At 37.1% G+C, this 27629-nt stretch overlaps 3 protein-coding genes across 4 annotated transcripts; all 3 read right to left on the reverse strand.

Annotated features, from left to right (window-relative positions):
* Nucleotides 1-161: 161 nt before the first annotated feature.
* On the reverse strand, nucleotides 162-6156 carry LOC134332943 (uncharacterized). The gene is made up of 8 exons (XM_063014780.1): nucleotides 6129-6156; nucleotides 4561-4698; nucleotides 4005-4259; nucleotides 2377-2505; nucleotides 1417-1455; nucleotides 1261-1290; nucleotides 1130-1155; nucleotides 162-897 (listed from the first exon to the last, which is right to left on the reverse strand). The coding sequence occupies exons 1-8, from the start codon at nucleotides 6154-6156 to the stop codon at nucleotides 721-723; spliced, it is 822 nt and encodes a 273-aa protein (XP_062870850.1). The 3' UTR covers nucleotides 162-720.
* A 60-nt stretch (nucleotides 6157-6216) lies between these two features.
* Nucleotides 6217-16628, reverse strand: ift46 (intraflagellar transport 46 homolog (Chlamydomonas)). Of its 2 annotated transcripts, XM_063013729.1 has the most exons (12): nucleotides 16575-16628; nucleotides 16192-16288; nucleotides 16038-16114; nucleotides 15460-15590; nucleotides 14900-14974; nucleotides 14641-14734; nucleotides 9981-10109; nucleotides 8584-8702; nucleotides 8238-8304; nucleotides 7999-8059; nucleotides 7836-7921; nucleotides 6217-6639 (listed from the first exon to the last, which is right to left on the reverse strand). In XM_063013729.1, the coding sequence occupies exons 1-12, from the start codon at nucleotides 16596-16598 to the stop codon at nucleotides 6547-6549; spliced, it is 1053 nt and encodes a 350-aa protein (XP_062869799.1). In that variant the 5' UTR covers nucleotides 16599-16628; the 3' UTR covers nucleotides 6217-6546. The 2 variants fall into 2 exon arrangements, with proteins under 2 accessions (XP_062869799.1, XP_062869800.1); XM_063013730.1 differs by lacking the exon at nucleotides 16575-16628 and having other exon boundaries at nucleotides 16038-16107; nucleotides 16192-16247.
* Nucleotides 16629-17593: 965 nt separating this feature from the next.
* On the reverse strand, nucleotides 17594-26599 carry vps11 (VPS11 core subunit of CORVET and HOPS complexes). The gene is made up of 16 exons (XM_063013731.1): nucleotides 26458-26599; nucleotides 25364-25506; nucleotides 25088-25223; nucleotides 24652-24815; nucleotides 23979-24226; nucleotides 23680-23881; nucleotides 23281-23432; nucleotides 23017-23203; nucleotides 22607-22750; nucleotides 21656-21853; nucleotides 21310-21471; nucleotides 21004-21149; nucleotides 20438-20640; nucleotides 19542-19713; nucleotides 18804-19026; nucleotides 17594-18171 (listed from the first exon to the last, which is right to left on the reverse strand). The coding sequence occupies exons 1-16, from the start codon at nucleotides 26597-26599 to the stop codon at nucleotides 18004-18006; spliced, it is 2790 nt and encodes a 929-aa protein (XP_062869801.1). The 3' UTR covers nucleotides 17594-18003.
* Between the last annotated feature and the right edge of the window lie 1030 nt (nucleotides 26600-27629).

Below are 27629 nucleotides of genomic sequence, written 5' to 3' on the forward strand. Positions count from 1 at the left end.
AAGCATTAATGCCTCTCATAAAAAAGGTGGCCACACCATGTGGTTTCTAACAGTCACAGAAAGAAGGAATAAGAATTTTATTCTTAACCAATAACGTGCAAAACCTGCAATACATGAATTTAACAAAATACATCTTCACATTTATTTATAAAACTGCAACTGGAAATTTTCCCCCACTTAAAAAAATTAAGATTTATATCTATAAATTTTCTGCAGTGCTAGATACTAAGTCTTTATCAACTGAATGATAATGATAAAATGATGTATTATTTAGCAGTAGCAGGGCATTTTGTTAGTAATGCTACGACAAATATTGAAGACAGATGACAGATGCTGACTTTCAAACGTTGGACTGGACTCCACTGGACCACAGCACATGTTTCCATTTTGTGACAGTCCATCTCAGATGAGCTTAAGCCAAGAGAAGTCTGCAGCGCTTCTGGATGTTGTTGATATACTGCATGGTTTTTGTTTTGTCAAGGAGAGTCTTAACTTGCATTTGTAGATGCATTCAATTGCATGTTTTTAATGCGGTGCCATCTGAAGATCACGCTGATTGGTTTCCGACCTTGCTTCTTTAAGCACAGAAAATTCTCTTGATGTTCTGGATCTTTTAATAATTTTAAGTAATATAAATAGTAATATTCCTTGCAAATAAGTCTAACAAAAACAAGAGAACCAAGTTCAGCTTTATACTCAGTATAAATTAGCACACATGCATCAGTCAGCTTTGAGTGAATGTAGGTTTTGTGAAGACTGTGTGTTAAGAATTTCTGGAATGGTTGAGTAGCCGAAGTCCTCAGCTTGATCAGCTGTGGCCTGATGGGAAGCTTTCGGCTTTATAAAGTCTGAGTACACATAAGGCAAAGGCTCCACTTTTGGAGTAGCAGCTCCTTCCTAAAGAACATACAGAATCAGTGTGGATAATACTGAACTCTAGGTTGTTGAAGGAGAAACACATGTTTAAGCTCATGATTAAAAACAGAAAATGCCATTCAAATAAATGTAATGCCTATTAACTATTAATTATTAATATAAACTAATAATTAGGAATTATTAATTATCTGTTAATAACAAACAAGTTTAAATACTTTTTCTCACTGAAATCTAAATTACATGATCTTATTACCTGCAAAGGCTCATCGTACACAGGTTCTATAACAAAACACACACACACACACACACACACACACACAATAACTTCAATTATTTAACTAAGTATATTATCAAGCATTTAGTAAATTGTAAGGATCTTTATACCTTGCATTTGGATGTTTTGTTCTCTGTGATCTGGGAAAAAAATAATAAAATAAGACACAATACATGTTGAATTAAATCAGGTGTATTTTGTTTCGGCTGTAAACTAATCTTGAATTACACCAAAGCTTGTGCAATCCAAGTTAAGGATAAAATTACCTCTCGTTCTTCTGTCAGGTGGATCTGATTTAATACAACCTGTCGGGATAATAAGTTTAAAGTAGTTACAAAAAAAAATCACAAATAAATTAAAGACATAAAAGATATTTTATTTGATATAAGAAACACCTTAATACATTCATACAAGTGGTGGTTCATAATGAAATCAAAAGGGTTTTAGAAATGCTGTAAAAGAACATTTTAATAAATGGTTTTAATAAATTGTATTTTTGGTTGATGCCACAACCATTTTTAATTACACAAATAACTGCTAACAAGATTTAATATTTAACTTTTTCATTTCTTGAATTCCCAGCTACTTCCTCCATGAACTAAACCCAAGGATTTGAGTATGTTAAAACCAAATGTAGTACCTACAGTATATGTACTGTATGTGAAATACATAAGAACAGAAAATGAATTATTATTATTATTATTATTATTATTATTATTATTATTATTATTATTATTATTATTATTATTATTATTATTATTATTATTATTACTTAGAGACCATGATCACAGATTGCATGTCACATTACAGAGACACTATTGTTTTACCAAAACCTCTAAAATATAAAGTACCACCAGTTTCCTCCCACAAGGCCAAAGACATGCAGTGTGCGGTAGATGTTGAAAGAGCTAAAAAATTTTGCAGTTTTGCACAGAGAAATGTATTTTCATGATCTGCTATCATGACCCAAATTTGTTTGCAAAGACTAATCCTTTGGTTTGGTCGATTTGCTTATTTTAAATTGTGCGGCTTGAATATTTTGTAAACTATTATTGTTATTTTGCTTCGTCCCAAATTCTTACAATAAAGTTTTAAGAAAATTACCAATTCACAGTTCTTGTTTTTACTGCATTTTTAAAAAAAATGTGCTGATGAGTTAACAGCTGTCTTACATTTATGGTGAAAAATGAATGTAAAATTTTTACAGAAAAAAATAACATATTTACCATAACATTTGTAGATACATATCAGAATAATCAGCAGAGCCAAGAAACCAGTGATTCCAGTGGAAAGCAGGATGAATTTTAAATATGGATGATTTGAAGCTCTGTTCAGACAAACTTCAGTGATGTTACCTAGAAGAGAAGCATTTACATTAGGCCTGAGAAATTTATTTCATCCACACTTACATGACATGTTGAAAAATGCTGCTGCAAAAGTTAAAGAAGGACGGCAAAAGATTTAGCTGATAAGCTGTAAGAAGTTATATGTAATATATGTAATGTTTTTTTCTTTTTAAAGAAAGTTCATTACATGATTATAATAAGTGTGTTTTCCACTTAAGTGCTGTTTTTACTGTCCTATTATTTATTTTTTGTAAAAAAAATTTCAATTACTGAGAGAATCTAACACCGTATGCAGAAATTATCATAAAACACCAACTACCATGAGATAATAATTAATAGGGTGATGCCAGGAATCTGGAGCCCCCATTGGGCTTCACCACTCCACCAAATATACAATCCCAAATCAGCAAAAGTTGGGACAGTATGAAAAATTCTATTTCATTCTTTGACTAAATGTGTGGAGAATTTTGAAATGAAAAATGCAACAACAATGACCCCGTACTGTTAAACATCTTAAGACGTGTTTGCAGGAAGAACGAGACAAAATAAAAGCTGAAACACTAAATCACTTGGTCTCCTCGGTGCCAAAACATCTTTTAAGTGTGGTGAAAAGGCAACATTACAAAGTGGTAAATGTTTTACTGTCTTAACTTTGTGTGTTGCAGACCTAAAATGCAGGAATGGATGTTTATTAATAAATAAAATTAAGTTGACCAGACAAAACATGAAATATCTCAGGTTCATCCTGTCTGCAATGAAATAAAAGTTAAAGTAAATGTAAGAAACTCTGTGTTTTTTATTATTAGTTGCACACTGTGCAGACATGCATGCAACATTGTGCATACGGTAAAATGTACTGTATGATGCCCTCTGATACTCGCTGTAAGAAAAGTGCTAAAAGTCATAATTTATAGTTTAAATGTAATTTTTTAATTATCTTTCCTTTCTTTACTTTCTCCTGTCCTGATTTCCTTTCTTTCCAATTTTGTTTGCAGACTAATCCAAAAATATAAGAGGGGAGTATTTTTACCTTTTGCAGAACAACAGTGTAATAATTTAATTTTAAATAAAATTATTTTCAGCCCCTGTAAGTCACAGGCATTTAGAATTGTCCTAACCTCTCCAAATGGGACTCCTTACAATTACTATAAAATCATCAAATTGTTCAGTTAAATTCTGTAGTATAGCTGTTGTGTCCAAACTGTAATATTAATGAAGGTTATTCTTATAATGGTGTTACATTATGCAATACATTGTAATAAAATGTAATAAGTGTGCTCATTAAACTAACATTAGGTATGCTGGATATATCAGGCCTTCGCTGGTTGAAACTCAATATGATTCTAAATATGCAATGCGTTTGGCCATAATCACACTCATGACTAGAAACATCTTTTGCCTTTTACATAACAGCACTGTTCTGCTTGAACTTCACTTTTATTTTTTAATTTTTGACTGCCTTTATAAAAGCATTTTTAAAAGTTCATATAAATGCTTATATATCTCACCGGTGATGTTCACGTGTGTCTCTTTAAATCCCGCTTCATTTGAAACACTGCAGGTGTAGGTGCTACAAATGATGCTGGTCAGGTTGGACACCTGCATCGTCGTGTTCATCTCGGTGAAGATGAATCTCTGATCTGCTGGCAGTGGGAGGCCATTTTGCATCCACTGCAGTGAAACAAAGTCACCTATGACCTCACATCTCAGGGTCAGAGTGTCATTATAACAGGAGACGTCTATCCTTGATGCAAGTGGAGGAGCTAAAACCAGAATATAACGTATAACTAGAGCTTACTGGAACAGATAAATAATAATAAATAAATAAACAGCTCAGGAGTTCATACACAACACTAGCAGCAGATGTAAAGTGATAGTACTTACACAATACTGATAATGTGAAATTAAAAAATCTCATGGTGCCATTATTAAATATAATTTTCTCCTGATAGATGCCTTCATCATCTGCTGTCAAATTTTCAAAAACAAGACTCATGTTCTGTAAAGAACAATTTATAAAGGGCTTTGGCGTAACGAATGTCTTGTTCGCTCTATCAAATTTACATAAGAGCACAGATGAATTTGAATTCTGCTGTTTAACCCAATCCACGTTTAGGACATCTTCACTGTGTGCAGAGCCATCCTGGAGCTCCACTCGCCCATGTAACACTCCTATCACTCTCCTCAAACTGACCCCTCTGCCTGCAAAATATTGTTAAATTTACACAGTTGTTAAAAATAGTAACATATAAAGAACAGCACATACATTTACTGGACGTCCTAAAGGTTTGTAAAATTTATGAAATAAAGTATTTATAACAAGTGATCTGATCATCCAGTTTATAGGAATAAATAAACACATTTTACCTAAACTGACACACAAACGAGAAATTAAGTGATACCTTGCTGTTTTCCAGTAAACTGTAATAATATTAAAATTTGAATTATTCTCATTATTAAATTATTAATTGTTGTATTATTTTTATATTAGTTATTGCAAACTTCCCAGGTCCCAAGGCAGCAAAACAGTGAATAAATGTGTTTGTCTTTTTGTCTGTATAAATATTTCAGTAGAGAAATTTCTGAGGACACTTTGAATAAACTTTCTTAAAGAAAACAGACTTTTGACTTTGTCTGCCTTTTATAGGTCAAAGCACTTGACTAAAACATCAGCCTAGACTTTGCTGACCTGGCCAAAGATTTCAGCTCATTTTGGGGGCTTGCAATGCATTTCTTAAGCCACTTGTATGATATAAACACTCCAGCTGGTCCTGGGTCTGCCGCAGTTGACTTCATCCATTAGGGCACGCATAAATGAGCCACATCTTATTGTTTTGCTTCCTGGATAGTGAATAATTCATCACATACATGAACATAATTCAATTATTCATGTATCTTTTATTACTTGGATAAAGACGAAACCAAATTTCTAAGTAATTCATGTTAGTCCAAGTACTTCTATAGATTAAGTTGTTTTTTTTGCAAGATGTTTACATAAGAAGAAAGCTTGACCCAAAAACAAAGGAGTAAATCTACAACACAGTGGTTTAAATTTGAGAAAAAGCTGTCTGGAACTGCAATCAATCTGAGATGCACTGGTATGCCCTGAAGAGGACTGTCCATGCAAGAAGCTGGTATGGTTTAATAGATTAAAACTCCTCCTCATTATTGTGTAATTCTGATCAGTGGTTCCATGTGAGAAGATTCTACAATTCATTAAAAAAACAAGTTTGAATATTTGCTTCAGCCTGAATTATTAACCTATACATTATAATATTATGCTGAGACATGAAGATTAAACCGCAGTTTATTGGTAAATAATCAATCAATTAATGAACAGCAATGCATTGTGGCAGCTGTAAAGCATAGATATCATTATACACCCCTGCTTACATTGTGTAAAAAAAAATAAAGACAGACTTACTGATAAGTGTCCACAGGAGAAGCATCAAACTGATTTTATTTCTTGGCATAGTTTAAAAATCTTTGAATTCAGCCAAATTTATTAACATTTTTAAACATTAAATACTTTGCTGGGACTGAAAATTAGAACCATACTAAAAATCCTCAGCGTGTGAAGAAAGAAACAGTATAAAAAGGAGAATGACAGGGGTGAGAGGAAGCACTAGTACTGATGTCTTTTCGGAAGTAAGCTCTCATCTGTTCAACCACGTGGTGTCACAACCACAAAAAAAGGAAAAAAAGAACTGGGCACTACAGTTTCTGAGATGAAAAGAATTTTATTTGTAAATGAAACCGAACAATCATTACTTACACAATTTCAGATTCAAATTTAGTGCAAAAATATTCTTAACTAATAATGTGCACCTACTGTATGTGGATGCATAATATTGTACAAAGCAAATCTTTACATTTATTCATACACAGATTTTATTAAGTACTGTAACTAAAGGTCATGCTGTCCTCAGCATGTCATAACCAACATAACAGTTAAAAAAAAGAATCTTCATGCAAACGTTATGTTAAAGCTGGCATTAGTGGTGTAACGGCTGTTTTGTAGGGCCTTTTAGAGGCATCAGTTACAAGCCATCACTCTAGCGTCAGTGTGTCTGGTTCTGCGGTGGCAGTGTGACGTGCAGACGAGGTGTTCGATTTGTGGCCTTCTGCCAAATCCTTAAAGTGCTAAAAACGAGAAAAGGGGAAATACTCAGTGATGCAATCTCACAAAAACTGATGCAAATCAAGTGCTTTACACATACAATTCTGAACACCCTACAACATTTAAGACTTTCCGTGGAAAATGGAAACTAATTTCCTCCCTCCCACGGCACAATTTCTTATCTGAACGTTTTGTGCTTTTGTTTTGCTGCTCGGGAGCTTAAATGCTAAATACATAGTTTATAAGTAGAGCTAAAGTGCCAAACATTATTATAACCATCTATCTAACCAAATCACCCTGACCAGGATGAAGTAGTGGTGAAAAAAAAAAAAATGAAATGAGATATTGTTGATTAGTTGAAGCTTTAAATGTCTTGGTCTTTGTAGCAAAAATAGATGTACACAGATGTATACAAATAAATAAGTGGCAACAGTTTGGAGAAATCCACCTTGTATCTTAGCTTGATTATGCGCCTGAGGGCAAAGCAAGGTTTAAGACAAGGTGTGACTGGTCCATGGTTTGTGAGAGCCCTGGTCTCAACCCAAATCAATTTTGGGATGTTCTAAACTTGGTTTGCGAGCAAGGTCTTTTCTTCCAACATCAGTGCCTGACCTTACCGACTGTATTGACCAAAAAAGATTACCAGCAAAAGCGGCGGATTGTGCTTTAGTAACTTATGTGTTTGTTTATTAGGATTTTAATGTCATGTTTTACACTTTGGTTACATTCACGACAGGAAACGGTAGTTACTCATTACACAACACGGTGGCTCAGTGGGTAGCACTGTCGCCTCACAGCAAGAAGGTCCTGGGTCCGGGTCCTTTCTGTGTGGAGTTTGCATGTTCTCCCCGTGTCCGTGTGGGTTTCCTCCCACAGTCCAAAGACATGCAAGTGAGGTGAATTGGAGATACTAAATTGTTCATGACTGTGTTCGATATAACCTTGTGAACTGGACAATTTAGTGTCGCCAATTCACCTCACTTAAACGTCTTTGGTCTGTTGGAGGAAACCGGAGCACCCAGAGGAAACCCACGTGGACACGGGGTAAACATGCAAACTTCACACAGAAAGGACCCAGACTGCCCCACTGGGGATCAAACCCAGGACCTTCTTGCTGTGAGGCGACAGTGCTACCCACTTAGCCACCATGCCGCCCCCGTGCTTTAGTAACTATCGCTTGAAATCTTGCAATTACAAAAAATCACAAAAAAAGCCTCACCTGTGAGTTCTTAAACTCAGAATAAAGTGTGAACAGGACATGGAGAGACTGAATTCGGCTCTTGTACACCGGGATGTCAAGGATACCTGTAGAAAATCCCAATATTTAGCGTTTTGAAGTTTTGAAGCTTTTAAAAGACTCTAAAATGAAAAGCATGACCCACCACATATTGTATCAATGTATTCTGCCAAGTCACAGTTCATATCTGCCGTGGGGAGATTCACCTACAAGAAAGAGAGAAAGAAGACATATAACAGAAAGCAATTATTCATTAGCAATCTGATATACTACTGAATTATAAAAAATACGTAATCGAACAGATAGAGCTTTTTAATTATTTGACAGAGGCACATTTTTTCATAATAATCCAAGACATCAACAGTCAGCGTTTAAAAAACTAACCTTGCCCAAAAGCTCCTCAAACTCAGGGGGCCACTCTTGCATAAGGCTTTCGATGTCTGGCATGGGTCTAAAAAATAGATATTTAACCAACAAGAACGGTGTACAGTGTACAGTGTTGTACAAGGCTCATTTTGTAATGTTTTGAACATCCACAGATGATTAGGCAACGATGTCAAGCAACATTCATTAGAAATATGTTATATATGTTTTGAAGTAAATAAAAATGTGCTACTTGCTTAATTGTATTGTTTCAGGTGAATGTGTTCACAATGCCATCCATACACTTTTATTTTCCTGCATTTAGTAGCATGTGCTTGTTAGCTATAATGTGTATATAGGTGCTTGCCTGGTATAGTGTACAGTAGCTGGTGGTTTGGAACGATGTAGTTCGCTGATGCTCTCTATCCAGTTATCTATAGCTTTTGGGTTCTTCTGTGGGTCCTCAATACTCTTCACTTTTACCTCCTATGAATGACAGAGAATCAGGAATAGTGTCATTGATGCAAAGCACCAGGGTGAGTAGTCCAGACAAACACAAAACTAACCTATAGTAATTGGTCCCCTATGTGAAAACACTTGAACCTGCTAAACATATGTGACAAGCCATGGAGTATGTGTAAAAGGGCTGTTATATTATTAAATAGTTATGTTTTAGTTATTTTAAATATAACCCTAAACATATAGTTTAAGGTTTTAATGTTTTTTTCATTTTCTACTATTTTAATTAGATTAGATGTAATTAATTAGAGGCACTCGGGTGGCGCAGCAGTAAATTACACTAGCCCACTAATGCTGGGGTCCAGGGTTCAAATCACATCGGCTGGTCAGGAGTCTATATACAGACATGATTGGCTATGTCTGAGGGAGTGGATGTCCGATGGATTGGCGTCCTGTCCTGGATGTGTTACTGCACCACGAGCAGTAATTTCGTGGAAGCTGGACCCACCAGGACCCTGACCAGGATAAAGCTATGGTAAAAACAATAAAATAAAATAAAATGTTTTTAAGCTTATTCGTTTGTTTGGTATTTGTTTGGGTTGTTTTTAGAGATCCAAAGCACCCCACTTGACCTGACTTTAACTGGTCATTCACTCATGTTTAGTCATCAGAAGTCTTCATCTATTTTTGATAAGTGGGGGATCAAACCAACCAGTTATTGTTTTTTCTATTTGATTTCAGAACCGCAGTGTTTTTCACTAGAAGCCTGACGTGTATTTTGAGAAAAAAATTCCAAGTACGTATAAAAGCAGAAGTGTTCTGAGGAGGAATAAACAACAACAACAACAGGGTAACAAAAGGTCATAACTCATTAATGCGAGAAAACAAGAGAGGCTACTGCATTTGGAGCGGACCGAACAGAAGGGTTACTGCGGCTCAAATTGCAGATTGCTATTGCATTTTGATTAGCATGATGGGGGCATTAGTCACAACACACAGTGCATCAAATCCTTCTGCTGCATAGTTACAGGCCAGTCAAAGTGGCCATTATAACACCTGTCCACAATCAAAAGCACCTACAATGAGCACGCAGGCAGTGGAACTGAACTTTGGAGCGATAGAAGAAGTTGCCTGGCCTAATGAACTGTGTTTTCTCGATAATGCAGATGGCTGGGCTAATTTACCCACAGAAAAAAAGCACCAGGGTGATGTCACTGGTGTAAAAAGGTTCATTGTAAGGTACGTTTATAGAAAAGCCAATATTCATGACTGCATGCCTGTGTGCAAGTGTGTGGATGTACTTACAGTGACATTGTGCTGTTTACTGTTCTCTGAAAACCACAGGGAGAGCACAGTGGGGTCAGACTGTTTAGCACAGGGTTCATCTAGCACCAGTACACCCAGACCATCTACTTTTCCATCTGGTCGAGGAACCTGGCCATCACAAAATGAATTTATTAATAGCATATCACATACCCTACATAGACATAAATATCCTTTATAATTTTATATTTGGATATAAATATATTTTAGGTAGTTGATTCTGATAATTCATCCTAAGTTTGGGTTAGATATATCACTGCAAAAGTAATTTAATAAATGAAACAGGCATGAATTGCTAATGTCTGGTGGGGGGTTAAAATAGCCTATCTACTGGCACCTCGTACTTGTCAATGCGCTCTCAGTGCTGATACCCGGTTGCGTCAGGAAGGGCATCCAGCATAAAAAGTGTCAAGTTTGATATGGTAACTAGATCCACCTAAACACCACAGAAGCCGATGTAAAAAAATAATAGTTGTTTTGTTTAATTTTACATCATGTTAGCACCTATTGTTTTTTATATTGCCATGGTGATGGTGGACGCTGGCGCATTTGGCTGCCGCTACCGTTACCGTATTTTACCGTATTTTATTGTATTTTTATCGTTTTTCGTTTTCATCTTTTTACACACCTTGTGGATCTATTTCTTTTATGTTACTTTTGATACTTTTATTTGTGCTTTTGCGGCCGGTGGTGAACGGTGGATGAGTTTTCCTGGGATCGGCACGATGTTGAACTATTCCGTTGACCAGCTGAGGAAGTTCAACAACTGCACTACTCCATCGTGTATTTCAGTCATCAAACAGCTTGGACTCCTTCGCCGGCCTCGTTATATTCACAGGGGCTCCCGGAGAAAGCTTGTTTATCTTCGAAATGGTAACGCTATTCCATCCTTCTGGTCAGCCGTGCGCACTGTCGCTCCGCAAACACGTCATCAGAGCGCTGCTGCCTTGCACACCAGTAGCGGTGTAGTCTCCATGACAACGCTGTCCACGGAGTGGGATGGGAAACGCGGAGTGGACTTAGCAAATCTCCGTTCTCTTCCTCGTTCCTCACAGCCAACTACACAACAATACCACTTGAAAATGGCATTGCTTAATGTTCGTTCACTCAACACAAAAAGTACTGTACTTAGTGAATTTATATCTGACAGTGAACTAGACTTTTTCTGTCTCACTGAAACTTGGCATAAACCCTTGGATTATTTTACGTTAAATCAGACCACGCCAATGGGATACTCGTATATTGATGAACCTCGTATGGAAGGGCGAGGTGGTGGTGTTGCTGCAGTCTATAGGGATGATATTAAAATAACCACTTTGTCTTTTCCTGCTGCTCTTTCTTTTGAACACCTGGCTTTCAAGTTGTCAGGGCCTACTCCTCTGGTCACTGCTGTAGTTTATCGTCCGCCAAAGCCAAACGCTTCCTTTCTCTCTGATTTTTCAGATTTTTTAACCCAGCTTAGTGCCCTCTCATCCTCTGTACTGCTTATGGGTGATTTTAACATCCATATTGATGACAACAACTGTAAATTTGCCAGGGAATTTTTGGAATTGTTACAGTGTTTTAATTTCACACAACATATACATTTTCCAACTCATAAAAAAGGTCATACTCTTGACCTTGTCTGCTCTACTGGTGTCCTAGTTCATCAGCCGTCCAGCCATGACCTTACTGTCTCTGATCATTTGACAATCATCATGGACATTGAGGTCACTAGGCCCATCACTAGAGCTAAACGTAAAATATCCTTCAGGAATCTTCAATATATCTCTCCCTCTGCTTTCTCAGATTCTCTTGTTAAAAAGATGTCTGTCTGTCCTGTACTGTCTAGTAATTCATCTGACCTTGTCGATTACTATAATGACATACTCGCCTCATGTCTTGATGAGCTGGCTCCTTTGAGAACCAAATTTGTTTCTTTTAGTCATTCCGCACCATGGTACACAATTGAGCTTCACCAAATGAAATCCCGTAAACGCCAGCTTGAAAGACTTTATAAGAAAACCGGTCTAACAGTACATTATCAGATTTATTCTGATTATCTTCAACATTACAAAGACGCTCTTACGGCAGCCCGATCCACTTACTATTCCGAACTCATACATGCTGGATCAACAAATCCTAAGACTCTCTTTTCCACAATAAATAAACTTCTCAAACCAGTTGACAATACTACCAATTCCTTTACAGTTGACAAGTGTAACTCTTACCTCTCATTTTTTCAAACAAAAGTTGAGAATATCCACAATTTTCTGACAGTTTCCCCTGTCATCTCTGTTTCTCCGCCTATCTCATCTCAATTTATTACCCAGCCTCTGTCTCAGTTCTCACCTGTGTCTCTTTTGGACCTATCTGAGATCTTAACAGGGATGCGAAGCTCCACTTGTGTTTTGGATCCTGCTCCATCAAAACTTGTTAAGGGTTGTTTTCCAGTTATCTCATCACTTATCACAGAGATAATCAATTCCTCTCTTAGTTCTGGCTCAGTCCCTCAATCACTCAAATTGGCTGCTGTTACTCCCATACTTAAAAAACCTGGACTTGACTCTAACATTATGAGTAACTTTCGGCCCATTTCCAATCTTCCATTTCTGTCGAAAATACTGGAACGTGTTGTTGCCTCACAGCTCAAAGATCACCTAAATTCCAATAATCTATTTGAATCATTTCAGTCTGGTTTCCGCCCCCAGCACAGCACTGAGTCAGCCCTCCTCAAAGTCACAAATGACCTTCTTCTTTCCTCAGACTCTGGACAAATTAATATTCTCGTCCTCCTTGATCTTACTGCAGCTTTTGACACCATTAATCACTCCATTCTTCTGTCCCGCCTTGAATCCTCTGTCAACATCACTGGTACTGCCCTTTTGTGGTTAAGGTCATATCTCGTAAACAGACAACAGTTTGTTAATATCAACAATTGTAGTTCTGCCATTGCTCCACTGTCCCAAGGCGTTCCCCAAGGCTCAGTGTTAGGTCCCCTTTTGTTTATTCTTTATATGCTCCCCCTTGGTGACATCATACGTCGGCATGGTTTACATTTCCACTGCTATGCTGATGATATTCAGCTTTACATCTCCTCCAAATCCATTAATACTGAACTTCACTCCACTCTGACAAATTGCATCACTGAAATGAAATTGTGGATGAAAGCTAATTTCCTCAAATTAAACTGTGAAAAATCAGATATGATCATCGTAGGTCCTACAACCCTGGCAAAAACCACAAAAAATTTTCAAATTACCATTGATAATGACACTTTGTCTCCGTCTTCTAACATCCGAAATCTTGGTGTAATTTTTGATAGCAACCTCTCTTTTGACCGCCATGTAAATCACATCACCAAAACTGCTTTCTTTCATCTAAAAAACATAGCACGTCTACGTCCATCACTCTCCTTTTCTGCCGCCGAAACCTTGATTCATGCTTTTATTACATCCAGAATTGATTATTGCAATAGCATCCTTTATGGTACATCTAACAAAATCCTAAAAAAACTTCAGTATATCCAGAATTCAGCTGCTCGCCTCCTTACTCATACTCGCTCCCGTGATCATATTACACCTGTTCTACAAAAACTTCATTGGCTTCCCGTTGCTCAACGCATTCAATTCAAAATTCTTCTATTCACTCACAAAGCTCTCCATAATCAGGCCCCATCCTACCTCACCGACCTGCTCCATCAGCACATTCCCTCCCGTAGCCTTCGCTCTTCTGAGGCTAACCTACTGTCCATACCCTCTAGGACCAAGCACCGGACCTGGGGTGACAGGGCCTTTTCCATAGCTGCTCCATCTTTATGGAATGCTCTCCCCAAACACCTACGAGATTGTCCTGACCTGTCCAAATTCAAGTCACTTCTCAAAACTCATCTATTCAGAGTGGCATTTAACTTGTAACAACACAAAATAAATGCTTTTATTTTTGCTATTCTTTTTAATAGTTTTTATACTTAGATCACGACAGAAATGTGAAGTCCTAGATCCTAAAACTTGTAAAGTTTTCAGTTTCCTGATTGCATGTAAATCTGTCCTGCTTCTGTCTAATTTTAAGAAATTGTTCTATATTTGTTGTTCTCTCTCATAATTTAGCTAATTTTTAATGAACTGTCTTATGCTGCTCTCTTTGTTTTTATCTTAATTATTCTTGATGTTGATGTACTATTTTGATTTTGTACTATGATTTGTATGGTGTATGTACGTATTTGTTTTGATTATTTGTCTTATGTAAAGCGTCTTTGAGTATCTTGAAAAGCGCTATATAAATAAAATGTATTATTATTATTATTATATGACTTTAACCTGGTTCTTTAAAAAAATCTATTTATATTTCATAGTACTTGTATTTATTAGCCATGTATTTATTTTGTCTTGATAAGTGCCAGTCCAGTGTTTAGTTTCTATATGAGTTCATACTACTGATGTGAATGATACCCAATAACAGACAAATAAGTAATTATCAGTATGGATTCTGACTGCATGTTAAAGTCTATACATGTAAATTAGTATATACAATTTTTGTTTACAAAATTTCATTTGTTACATTGAGGTATAAGGGTAGATTATATTTGTTATTTGACAGGGATTACTTTACACCGTAATGGGTTTAAGCACATTTGAAAGAGAGTCCATGTGATTGCACTTACTTTGAGAAAAGCATCAATGTCTCCCACGGCTGGGATGAAGTCAGGAATAAAAGGCTTTAGCTTATGGTCCAATTCAATGGTCTGCGGCGTGTATCTAAAGAACAAAGGCGACTACATTAGTATTAATACAACCCATTAAAATAAAAAAAGTGTCTGAGTATGCATTTCCCTTTTTACAGCTTTGTCTCTATTTTGAGCTCAAAGTCGAAAGAAAAAAGTGGTTTGTGTGGGACTGTAAATGAACATGAACTATACTTACCGCGTGATGTACTGAAAAAGTTCTTTTATTTCCGCTGTCACCCGAAGATGGTCATAATCTGCTGGATCATATGCCCTTTAAATGCCAGAGGTTGGTGGCGAGACCAAAAGTATTGTTAATAATCCAAATAATGACTTAGTGTTAAAAGATCTTATGAAAAATGCACATAAAATCTTTTTTTAACATATCATGGTGTGCTGCGTCTTGAGATTTTTTGACTAACATTGCTGAAAGGATTCTACTAAACCTACAAATGTAAAAATACTGTGTTTAAACTAATATGTTATTTGATGTAGTGCACATATAAAGAGAAAATGATTTATTTTGAATTCTACTTATGCTCATAATCATAATAAAGGCCTAGATAGATAGATAGATAGATAGATAGATAGATAGATAGATAGATAGATAGATAGATAGATAGATAGATAGATAGATAGATAGATAGATAGATAGATAGATAGATAGATAGATAGATATTTATTGATCCCAAAGGAAATTGAAGAAAGAAATTTAAGTAGTGCCAATGATTTTGTCACTGATTTTATCAACTGTCTTACCCTTCTGGAGCTAAACCGGATTCCCCGTCATCCTCATCTGATTCCGTCTCATCAGAGTCATCGTCATCCTCTTCGTCATCATCATTATTCTCACTAGCATCCCGAGGACTAGAGAGCAGCCCCTTCTTTTTCTGTGAATCAAAAAAATTATATATTTTTCCCCTTTTTCTCCCACTTTAGTGCATCCAATTTCTGCCCGTCAATCATCCTCTCACTAATGCTGGTCCCTGCTCCTGATTGGGGAAGACGAGGCTGCTCCACGCCCCCTCCGACACGTGCACATCTTATCACCTACACTTGACGAGTGCAGTGCGGTACAGCGCTGTGTACGGAGAGCCACACCCTCCACCACCGCACTCCCTTCCCATCTCCGTGCAGGCGCCTTTAACCATCCGGCTTAATCCCGCCCCTATCTGAACAACAGGCCAATCGTTGTTCATGTGGCCGCTTATCCTCAGCCGGCAGGCAGAGCCGGAATAATAATTTTTTAAGACATAATTTTGTAAGACATTCCATTTTGGGGAAATTATCCCTTAATAGTAATAACATATGCCTAACAATGTGCCTGACTGTTTTACCCTGGTGCCATCTTCAAAGTCATCCCTGCTGTTATTTGCCATGGAACTCAGCTGCTGTCTGCTTGTGTTTCTGAAAACTAAAATCACAAAATGTTTTAATTAATCTGTATAAAATGTTCTGAAACAGCAAAGAGGAGCAGGAGCCTGGTATCACCTGTTTGTCTTGGAGTTGGTGTGTACAAACTGGCGACCTCTTCTGAATCGTTAATGTCCAGGGTCTCGTCGTATGGCTGGTTAGATATGAGCTGGGTCTGAAAACCATTTTATTTTTACCAAAGTTTTAGTTATGTGCATCTAAAAACTCATCTGTGTGACAAAAATATACGCAGTGTTTATTATTTCTTTTTAGTAACACAGATAGATGCTTAGCACTTTTGCTAACATGGTCGCGCGAGACTGAAAACAAACTTATAACTTAATTTATAGTTAAATATAAAAATTCTGCAAAACTGTTAGGTTAATACTCTACAGTGCAGAATAATGTTTAGTATAATGTTTAAAACTTGCTTTAATTTAGCAGTTTAGTGAGGAACAAACCTTCTGAATCTCTGACCGCTCCATGTAAGCAATACAGTGTACCGTTACCAGGGGAGACCAGTCTCGCGATATTACAGACGAGAGTTTGTCAAAGTGGCGAAGCAGACTTGCTTATTCTGATTGTTGGCAGGGTGGCTTGTTTATTTATTCATTTATTAAGATTTTAACCTCAGTTTTACACACTTTGGTTACATTCATGACAAGACAGGTAGTTACTGTTTACACAAAATTCTTCAGTTCATGTTTAATGTCAATTTTGTATCTCCTGTTCACCTCACTTGCATGTTTTTGGACTGTGGGAGGAAACTGGAACTCCCGGAGGAAACCCACACAGACATGGGGAGAACATGCAAACTCCACACTGAAAGGACCTGAATCGCTCCACCTGGGAATCGAACCCAGGACCTTCTCGCTGCGAAGCGACAAGGCTACCCACTGTGCCACCCCAGATTGGTGGTCATAATAATCTGCAGACCTTTCTCTAATGGTTGGCAATGTGGCTTGTTTGTTTGTTTATTGATTTTAACATCATGTTTACACACTTTGGTTACATTCATGAAAGAACAGGTAGTTACTCGTTGCACAAGATTCATCAGTTCATAAGTTCAATATCAAACACAGTCATGGACAATTTTGTATCTCATGTTCACCTCACTTGCATGTTTTTGTACTGTGGGAGGAAACTGGAACTCCTGGAGAAAGTCCTGTGGTGTGAATCCATGTCTAAATCTCAGCAGTGCTAGCGGCCAACTGAGCATCTACACAAACATGATTGGCTATGTAGCAGGGTGGTTGTTAAAAATAAATCATGAAACACTAAATAATTAAAAAAAATTAAAAAAATGTGATTGACAATTTAAAGCAATGGTAGTTGAGGAATACATCTGCATACATTTATTGACAGACCAGCAGTGGTTCATTGTTATGCTGAATGTATTTATTTATTAATTACATTTATTAGAAAGTGTACTGTGCAAATAGTGAATGTGGACTTGAACAACATGCGATTCAAAGTCTTTTAGTGAGAGCTTTTATTATTGTATATATTTATGAGTATCACAGCATCACATATTTAATACTGTAATATCAATGATTATAAATGGCAAAAACAGCTTACAAGAAGCCAAATGTATTAGTATATTCACAGTTCATTTACAAACATATAAGGCAGTTTACCCTATAGATATGTTGCAGAAAGCTGTATGGGATATTAGCTCCAGATTTTTTAGGAAAGAAGATCTCTTTATATCAGCTGGGCTTAATTCAAAATAAGCCATAACAGAAACCATGCATAGTCCAACTTTGAAAGTTAAAGGTACAGATGAGACTACAGAACAAGCACTGAAAACATGACATATTATCAACTCCAACATTTGCCCTTGCAATTAAATAAGGTTCATTAGGACATTAACAGCTTGCAGTAATTCTCTCAGACATTTCTCTTGGTATGAATGAGCAGGTCTCTCTGTAGATCAGCTTCCAGACTTCCATGCCCAGCCCTGCCACCAGGTGGATCTGTTATCAGAGTCAGTTTATTGAAAACTCCGCGACCAAAGTAATCTGCCACCACTGAGAAGCCATCGTTAGAAACCCTCATCTGCAAAGAGATTGAAAATGAAGGTTTTAGACATTAAGTGCACTGTACCCCAAGTATCGTCTGCATCCCAGCCTACCCAGCTAGTACCAGACTAAATGTTTCTATATCTGTGGACAGTGCATCTGTGGGCTAGCATAATAGACTACCATAGTACCATAGTACCAGGGTTTTAGCAGATTTGTGTTCTTGGACTGTTGTTTTACTTAATCTTGAGTAACAAAATGTTTACTATGCAAGTCACTCTGGATAAGAGTGTCTGCTAAATGCCGAAAATGTAAATGTAAAATAGTAACACTTCAAACACTGTCAATACAATGGATGTCTTAGTGGAAAGTTTGTTACACCACAGGTAGGTTGCCCAATACAGACTGAGATTTTTCCATATTCTTTATTTCTCAATATTATGTGAGTCTGAATCTGTTGCTACTTTGAAGTTGTTGTTACTTAAAACTGCATCTAATTGCCTAGTGTTGAAAATTAATAACTGTCTTTGAATTGCACTAATCTAACAGAGCCTCATATTTTTAATGTGGGTGGGACAGTCTTCAACAAAACTGATAATGAAAGTAAAAAAACTGTGTAGGTTTTTTGCTTAAAGGAAATCTGGTGAAACAAGTATCTGTTTGATTTACCTGTTCATTAAATCGATCATGTAAGTCTCGTTTCTGCTCCTGTGCCCGCAACATGTCCATCACCTTTCTGTTCTCAGGAGTGCAGGTAGGGCACTCAGCCTCGCTCTCAGCGTAGCTCTCAAAGCAGTGCTGATGGAAAGAGTGACCACACAAGAAATGTACAGATGGTAACTCTAAAGGGCTGTTGCACATGCTGCACTTTGTCTTCTGGAAAATCTTTGCACTGCAGAACAAAAAAAGTGACAGAATGGAATTTTTAGACAATAATAAATACTTCATCATTTTAACTTTAGTCTGTTCTGGCAATTTGCATTGGTTTAACCAAATTAGAAACCTTAAACATGACAACGATCCTATACATTTCTTTTGCATGGGCTGCAATAGGCAGTTGATGATAAACCAATGAACAATGACTGCCAGCTGTAAAAAGAAACATATCGCACTCTGAAATGTGCGACATTTCAGCAATGTGCAACACTTCCTCTAAAACTAACTTTAAGAACATGCTTTTAAAATGTAAGCAAGTTGAGCTGTTCAGAATAAAGTGCAACTGATCTGAAGTTCAGTTGTTCGCATTTGTAAAACAAGTTAAAGAATATAAAGCTGCAGTAAACTTACTATTTTCTTTATAATTGTGATAATTTCTGACCAAAAAGTGTGTTCCAATCCATCAATAATCAGTCAATAATAATGTAACAAGTAACTAGACTTAATTAAAACACATCTTTGTGGTATTACCTGGTTCTGAGTTCCTGGATCTCAGCACGCAGGTGTGCAGTCTCATCACGGTACTGCTGGATCTTTCTCTCGTCTTCTTCGATTTGTTTGCTCTCCCTCTGCAGTTTGTTAATCAGGTAATCTTTGATGACTGAAAGTGTTGCAGTGGAATTATGGGCCAATGTCTGCACCACTGCAACAGACGAGTATTGAAAATTACAACCCAATTTAAAAGATTCCTTGGGAAAAATATGGAGAGACATTAATAACTTACAAAAGTAACCATTTTTCATCCTTCTAATATCCAAACCTACTCATATTTGAATTTGTGTCACTTGAATTAAAAAAGACACATTGAGTATATTTAAATTTTGTCTTTACATAAAAACATTTAAGACCCTTTTCATAAATAAAAATCTATATGGGATCCACAATTATTTTATTGTTTTTCCCACACAAAGGGGTCTTTGGCTTCAAGAAGTTTAAGACCCAGTAATCTATGACATAGGATGTGGTTAGGGACGCAGCAGGAAATTACTTGTGTGCTTGTCAACATTAACAAACTAAAAATAATTGTTGTTCACTTCAGTCCAATTATAGGGATGCAAATTATGCCCATTATTCAAACACTCACACTCTCTGGTCACGCTATTTGATTGAAACTTTAGCAGAATGTGGGGTTAATTAGTAGCTGGACCTTTTTTATCATGCATATTTATCCCATTTTCTTTTCCCTTTGTGTGCTTTCTTGTGTGTTTACACTTGACAGAGGCAAAGTAAGCACCTGGCTGACAAGCTGCACTGGCTAAAAAGCTACTTGTTTTGTTTGCAGGATAAACATGGCCCAGATACCTAGAGCTGATACCTAGAGGTGTGAAAATGAAAACAGTACAACCAATTCCGTTGTTGCAACCTACCCAACAGCGGTGGCATGAGGTTATTCTGATCAATATGATGCAAGACCTGACTAATGTAAGCCTTGCAGTCTTCCTCTTTGCGGGCAAAGTAGCCCAGAGCCTGTTCCCACAGACATACTTCCTTTTCTCCAAAGCGCTTACAGGCCTCGACCACCTTTGAGTACTCCTCATTCTGCATGTGGTAGTGCATGATTTGCTGGTACCTGAAGAGTAAGATTATTATATAAATATACATACACATTAGCACTACAGTAAACTAAAGCCCATAATAGTCTGAAGTATTAAAAAATTTTCACTCTGCATCTTGAGTTATTGGTTCAGTCATCAGCTATTTTTGGAAAATCCATTTTCAGTGTATTTAGGGTGGTATGTACAGAAGAAAATGTTTTTTGTTTTCTGACAAGCTGTAATTGTCTTGTTTTTGCTTAAATTCTGATTCTCATATTCTAATTAGCCAATCATATTACATTATTATATTATTTATTGTTGTTATTATTAATATAAATGCACCTGCAATCATGCCCTAAAACTAAAGGAGTACCATGAGCTATTAGGAAACTACTCACAGTTCACCCTTCTCATAGAGGTACAGCACACCCTCTTTGAAGTTGTGCATTTGGCAGAGCACCAGAGCCTTATCGAATCTTATCGAAGCCTTGTCGGTTTCATCCTTTAACAGTGACAATGCCTCCCTCTGCAGGATTTCTTTTTTCTGTCAAGATTAAAAACGAGCAGACGTTTTATTTGCACATTCAATTCATCTCATTTGTTAATCAATTAACTGAATGTTTATGCACCCATACAGGACTGTTAAATTTTATATTTATAATTTATATGTTAAATCTGGTAGTGAAATACGCTTCAGCTTTTACCTTGAGATCCTGTTCGTGAGCCCAGTCCTGCAGCCGAAGCTCCAGCAGCGTATCGTACACACCTGGTGGCGATGCTGGTTCAACGTTAATCATGTGCTCAAGAAATGCTCGTAGCTCTCGTGGATTATTAGCAAAGATTGGAATGAACTCCTCTGCATTCGCCTGAAAAGGTGACATAAATGATCATTTGTCATGCTGGCTATGCAGTTCCCAAATATTCAGAATTTAAATTTTTTTATATAAAAATTATTCGACTTGGTGTACTGATTCTGAAGAAACCAGACCCACCCTGACCAAGCAGTGTTAACAGATGGAAATGAAACAAAATTAATACGTTTGGAATTACCTTATTTACAGCTGACCTATCCAGACTGTCAGAGTCAACTGAGTCCCGGCTGGGCTGGTAGTCGGTGCACAGCCTTTTCAGTAACACAGTGGTGCTCTCAGGAACATGGTGCATCAGTGTTTTCCCATAGTGCTTCATGTTGGTCTCTGCCTGCTCGAATGGAAGCCGTCCAATATATCGCAACGCTTCCTGGTAGTTCTAAGTAAATAAACATAAGTGTAAAATTGTTTTATTTCAACACATTTACAATTCATCATGATTAAGTTTAGCATCTACAACACTCCTGTTTAAGGTGCTGAAAGATGGTGCCGAGCCGACCATGTTCTACAACCAAAGTGAGCCCCGGACATTTGTCTAAACTGACCCACCACAATCAGCGTGACCTTCAAACCCCTACATCAGGGTTTGGCTAAATAAAAAATCATCAAAACAAAACACAAAACAAAGTATACTTAATTAATGAAAATGGTGGCAATCTGGTCCCACTGTTGTAAAGTAAAGGCGTAAAGTAAAGCCTTCACAAGGGGGCGTTAGTTTACAAGTTCTTTTTTTGTGTGCTGTTTTAGTTTATTATTGCTATTTTTGTCTGCGACTTTTTAATGCATTTACTAATAAGTGCTTATACTAACACCCTTTTCATTTTAGAATAAGGTAAATACAAATAAAGGACAAAATGGTATCTGGTAAACATCAAGAAATTATTATTTTGTTTTGTTGGTATCAGGTTCCAATTATTTTACGATGACAATCACATATTGACTATTACATTCAATAAAACCAAGATTTATTTACCTTTTTCTAAGGTATTTCTGACAACTCATCTGACATTCACATACATCTTCTCAGCACATTTGTAATTAAGCTATTTCCACTGAGTAATGTAATACAGTGAATTCAATTTGGGTCACTTTTTTTGGTTACTTCTGTATATTTTTGCCACAGTTCTCTCACCTTTAAATCCTCCAACTGGATCTTCAAGTACCACTCGTGATGAGAATGTTTCTCTGCCAGGAACACAGCATTGCTGTGGTACCCAGCCTGGCGCAGAACCTTGATTGCAATTTCCACATCAAAATGCACCTCACTCTCACTGCTCTAAAGGCCAAAGAAAAATGTAGATAGATATACACATGATCTTGTTCGAACACTCATCCACTGTACTTTATTTTCCAACTGACAAAATAAATCTTCATAAATCATTTAGAGTCAGTATATTTGACTAATCCTGTGAAGTACAAAAAACCGACAGCTTAATTGTGTTTTGTAAATATAAATTAATTTTAAATACAACTTGCTTCATAACTGCAGGTTTGTGCAACCATTTCCCCAGGCCTAAATGAACTACTTGTGCTTTAACTAACCTTAATAAATTCCTCAAGCTTGGAGCTGTCCTTCAGTTTAGTGTAGCAGTTCAGCAGTAGCGTGGTGTGATCCGCGTTGGCCAGGGACTGCCTGTGCAGAGCCTGCAGGTATGCCGTCAGGTTGTGTATTCTCTGAGCATCCAGGAACTTACGAATGACATACGAGGGTTCCAGTTTCCCAATGGTTCTACAACAGACCAAACAGATGTGTTAGTTTTATATACGTAGATATATAATGCCACATGAATTCTCATAGATTTCTACCTAATATACTGCTGAATAGCTCCATCATGGTCTCCTTTGATGTACAGATGGTCTCCATATTGCCTGAATATCTCAGATAGTCCGTCGTTATCCAGATGCTGGCTCTTCGCAAGGTTTATTGCCATCACAAAAAGGTTTTTCTTAAACAGCATCTACAAAGATAATGATTCATCATGTTAATCATTTTAGCAACATTCGAGCTGCTAGTGGAGAGTAACATAATATTACAATAATTATTAATAATAATTATTTATTCGTAATAATTATTTACAAATAGTAAAATCTATAGTTTCCCAATATTTAAACACATTGATAGTAATGATAAAGGAATTGGATTTTGATCAAGCAACAAACAACACAAAATAAAGGAAAAATTGTGTAATTACTGGGTGAACAGACCTCTAACTTGGTCTGGGTGTCCTTCTCTTGCAGCATGAACATCTTTCCATCTCTTGTCAGGACGTAGAACGAACCCCACTCTGCCAGGACGTCTACGATGTCACCAAATGCAGCACTGTACGCAATGAACTTATTGTCCAGGTCATAAATTGTCAAGACGTGTTTTTCTGTCGGAGAAGTCTCTCTGCTCCCAAAATCAGGTCTGCAGCATTGAGAAATTTACAAGTAATGATAAGGGTTATGTACATTCGATAAGTAAACTGATGATGAAGTCTAGTTGCTACACAAGTGACACCTACTTGTTAGGTGACTTGGTGTCTTTGGAAACGAGCAGCAAGTAACCCCGGTGCCACTGGGCCAATATCTTATGTCCATCAAAGGCAAAGCACGGTCCCCTTTCATCAGGTTGATACAGATAGACACAGTCATCTCCTGCTACGATAAACTGGGAGTCCTGGGACGGGTCAGTCAGGGCTGAACAGCGAAGAGCACAACCGTGTGTGTCCAGCTCCAGACAAGGATACTCTTTCAAAGACAAAGTGTAACTCTGAAAATATAAACCAAGACTGATTATTACAAAAAAAACATGTTTTATTCCTTCTATCTACCAATCTAGTCATTTCCATCTTCCAACTGTGAATGCGCTGTTGCTCACTGATATGTATGTGTTATATTCTAAAGTGTTAGTGATCCATCTATATTGTGTCATAATTGGTAGCATATTTAACTGTAAACACATTTCTACTGTCAGAATGCAATTCATTTTCACCGGTCTTATTTATTGTTTTAAACACAGTGTAACTATCTCTAGTAATTTTAATTATAGACTCAAATATAGACTTAGACTGTAGACTATAAAATCTATTCTGTTTATGCAGACATTGCACTACAAAAGTACTGTGCATCACCATGCATATTATACTTAAAGAAAGTCAGGGAATAAGAGTATGTTCTCTAATAATGAAAACATACCTGTACTTTTTCAAGAGTGGCTACAAAAAGGTGAGTGACTTTTCCTGCTTGACGAAAAGCCAGACCTGTGACAGGAGACGTTCCTCCGTGAAGGGTGAGAGTTTTACTGTGTCTATCTCGTGTGATGTCTCCTTTCGTCAAAACAACACTGCCGTCTGTAAAGCCTGAAAATAACACATTATAGAATACCAGGTAAATATCAGGTCAGAGCAAATACATTAATGGGTAAGAATACTTTGATAGAAGGCAATTAAAATATAAAATATAAATATCAAACTACATATCCTAGAATTTTAACTACTATGTATGCAATATGTGGACATCTGTATTGTGTAAATGCTTTATGTTTGCCAAATTTCAAAATGCCTGTAAAGCCTGCATTACTAATAAAGATAACCTGGTCGAGATCCGGATTCATAAGAGAGAAAGAAAGTACCTATAGCCATAAAGTTAAGGTTTTCATGTACACTGATACAGGACACTTCTGCAGGTTTGTTTCCAGGAATAGCTGGAAAGATGCGAGTGCACAGAGGACTGCCGCTGTCTCTCTTATCCGTGTTCCACACCTTCACCTAAGACACAAGACAATATACAATAATACAATGTTGTGCATATTTATTTGTTTAATTACAATCAAAAATAAAATGAATACAGATTTTTTTTTTTATTTTGCAAAACCTTATCTCACTATCAGCCGAGGATAAACTCTTACCAGTGGGCCATGTTCATCCTCACCCACAGACACCAGAATGCTGTGCTGTTTCAGCTGGTACAGATGAGTCACCTGATGTTTGTAGGCTTGGAAGGAGCTCAACTGCAGCGATCGCGTTAAAAACCAAATCTGACCTTCCATATGTACAACAGGAGTTAAGCAAACATCTCCTTATTTTCTTAAGTCATTTAATTCACTAAAGAATTATGTCATGAAATAGCATGATGTAAACATTTGACTTTAACTGTATGCATTTCTGTAGGATTTTCTACGTTCCAAGCCATATTTAAAAGCTATTAATATTAACACAAAGTGCAAGCATATGGAACACCATTAAAAACCATTACATATCTATACCATTACATATCTATATTACATAGAGTACTTATATCTAAATCAACAACCCAGACCTGTGAGCACATAGCAAATAATTGCAACCTAACAAACACCTATGAGTGCTGTATGCAACACTGTTATATACGAGACAGTGGTAGCCTTGTGAGAGGAGTGTTGGGCTATCAACCAGAAGGTTGTGGATTTAAATCCATGCAGCCACCATGTGGCCCTTGAGAAAGGCCCTTAATGCTCCTGGCTCCAGGGGTGCCGTACAATGGCATGAACAAGCAGGGATTTTAGATGCCTATACATACACACATACATTATATATATATATATATATATATATATATATATATATATATATATACATACATACATATTCTATTCTATTCTACCCACTAAGTAAGAAATACTGGTATTGGTAAAATGATACAGTGAAATCTGGTTGAATAACAAGCTTTGTTGATTTTCTGTACAGTTATTATTTATCTGCTGATATTAATGTGACGAACAAATAAAAATGTTACAAGTGCAAAGAGCTTTCTTGGGTTTAATTTTAGCAAATAAATGCAGACTGTGCACTAAACTATTTCAGATATAATCAATATAATTTATTTCGTATCTTGCAGAGGATGTAAAAACTTATTTTTACATTAAAAATCAACAAAAACATTAAATCTGATCTGATGTGTCCGAACTTCTGCTAGTCATCCGAATCCCTCACATCAACCACCAACACTGCTCTGTAAGGATATCTCCGAGAACAATGTGTCCCCGGCCCGAATCACAAGCCGATATTCCCACCGGCAGGGTGAAGTTCTTTCCATTTTCACTGGGATCCTTCACTGTTTCTTTATCAAAAAACACGAATCGCCTCCACTGCAAGAACGCTGCCATTTTTGTCCCAGTTCCTATTTTTTACAATCATGTGACTGACATGAGTCACGTGATCTGGGTTTTGTTGTGTCCAAAATCACACTGCACTGATATGTAGTGCACTAGATAGGGACTTGTTGTGGAAAATGCTTATGTACACTTTGCTATCCCACAATGCACTACGATTGGGTTGTGACCAAATGACAGCTTCATTAATACAATTTCATTAAATTTTTCATCAACCGCGTTAACCGGTCAGGGTTGCAGGAGGTCCGGTTCCACCAGAAACACTGGATGAAAGGCAGGAATTTCTGGGACAGGGAGCCAATACACTGCAGGGCTTCAGCCATATATGATGTGAATCAAGCTCCAATATTGTGTCTATTTGTGCAAATTACAGCCTTGTTTGCTGTGACACAAAATAAAACTTAATTTTGTCATGCATTTGAAATACATTTCTAATCATTTTTTTAAATTATATTTCTTTTATGTTTATGCATTTTCTCCCTTTTTCTCCCGACTTTTAGCGTATCCAATTACCCAATTGCATTATGTTTCCTCTCTACTGATGCTGATCCCTGCCCTGATTGAGGAGAGCGAGACTGACACATGCCCCCCGACACGTGTGCAGTAGCTGCATCTTTTCACCTGCACGAGGCGAGTTCATATGCGGATCAGCTTTGTGTCCGGAGAGCCACACACTGATCACACATTATCCCTCGTCAGCCAGCAAAGGCTGTAATTGCCTCAGTTATAAGAAGTCTCTGTCCGGCTTTCACCCTGTATGAACAACAGCCAATCGTCGATCATGTAGGCGCCCAGCCTGACAGATGGCAGAGCTGAGTTTTGAACCGAAAACTGCTGCGCCACCTGAGTGCCCTTCAGTTTATTTTTCAATTGTATTTTTTAATTTTGAAATTTGAACCTGAAGGTGAACCTGAAATGCTCCAGTCTTCTGGAAATCTTAATGTTTTGTTTACATGTATGACATTAAACAGATGCTTTATTCAAAGAGATATACAATCGTGGCTAAATGCAAGCAGTTCAGGGT

Source organism: Trichomycterus rosablanca, chromosome 18 (genome assembly GCF_030014385.1).
Source record: "Trichomycterus rosablanca isolate fTriRos1 chromosome 18, fTriRos1.hap1, whole genome shotgun sequence".
In the NCBI taxonomy this organism is placed as follows: Eukaryota; Metazoa; Chordata; class Actinopteri; order Siluriformes; family Trichomycteridae; genus Trichomycterus; species Trichomycterus rosablanca.

Coding starts and splice junctions, on each gene's coding strand:
- ift46 (XM_063013729.1), bottom strand. CDS start 16,598: ATGGAGCGGTCAGAGATTCAGAAG. Junction 16,289..16,574: donor AGCGGTCAGAGATTCAGAAG/GTTTGTTCCTCA, acceptor AATGGTTTTCAG/ACCCAGCTCATATCTAACCA. Junction 16,115..16,191: donor ACCAACTCCAAGACAAACAG/GTGATACCAGGC, acceptor TTGTGATTTTAG/TTTTCAGAAACACAAGCAGA.
- vps11 (XM_063013731.1), bottom strand. CDS start 26,599: ATGGCAGCGTTCTTGCAGTGGAGGCGATTCGTGTTTTTTGATAAAGAA. Junction 25,507..26,457: donor GGGACACATTGTTCTCGGAG/ATATCCTTACAG, acceptor CTCCTGTTGTAC/ATATGGAAGGTCAGATTTGG. Junction 23,433..23,679: donor ACACCCAGACCAAGTTAGAG/GTCTGTTCACCC, acceptor TTATCTTTGTAG/ATGCTGTTTAAGAAAAACCT.
- LOC134332943 (XM_063014780.1), bottom strand. CDS start 6,156: ATGAGAGCTTACTTCCGAAAAGACATCA. Junction 1,156..1,260: donor ACAAAACATCCAAATGCAAG/GTATAAAGATCC, acceptor GTTTTGTTATAG/AACCTGTGTACGATGAGCCT. Junction 898..1,129: donor TGTACGATGAGCCTTTGCAG/GTAATAAGATCA, acceptor TATGTTCTTTAG/GAAGGAGCTGCTACTCCAAA.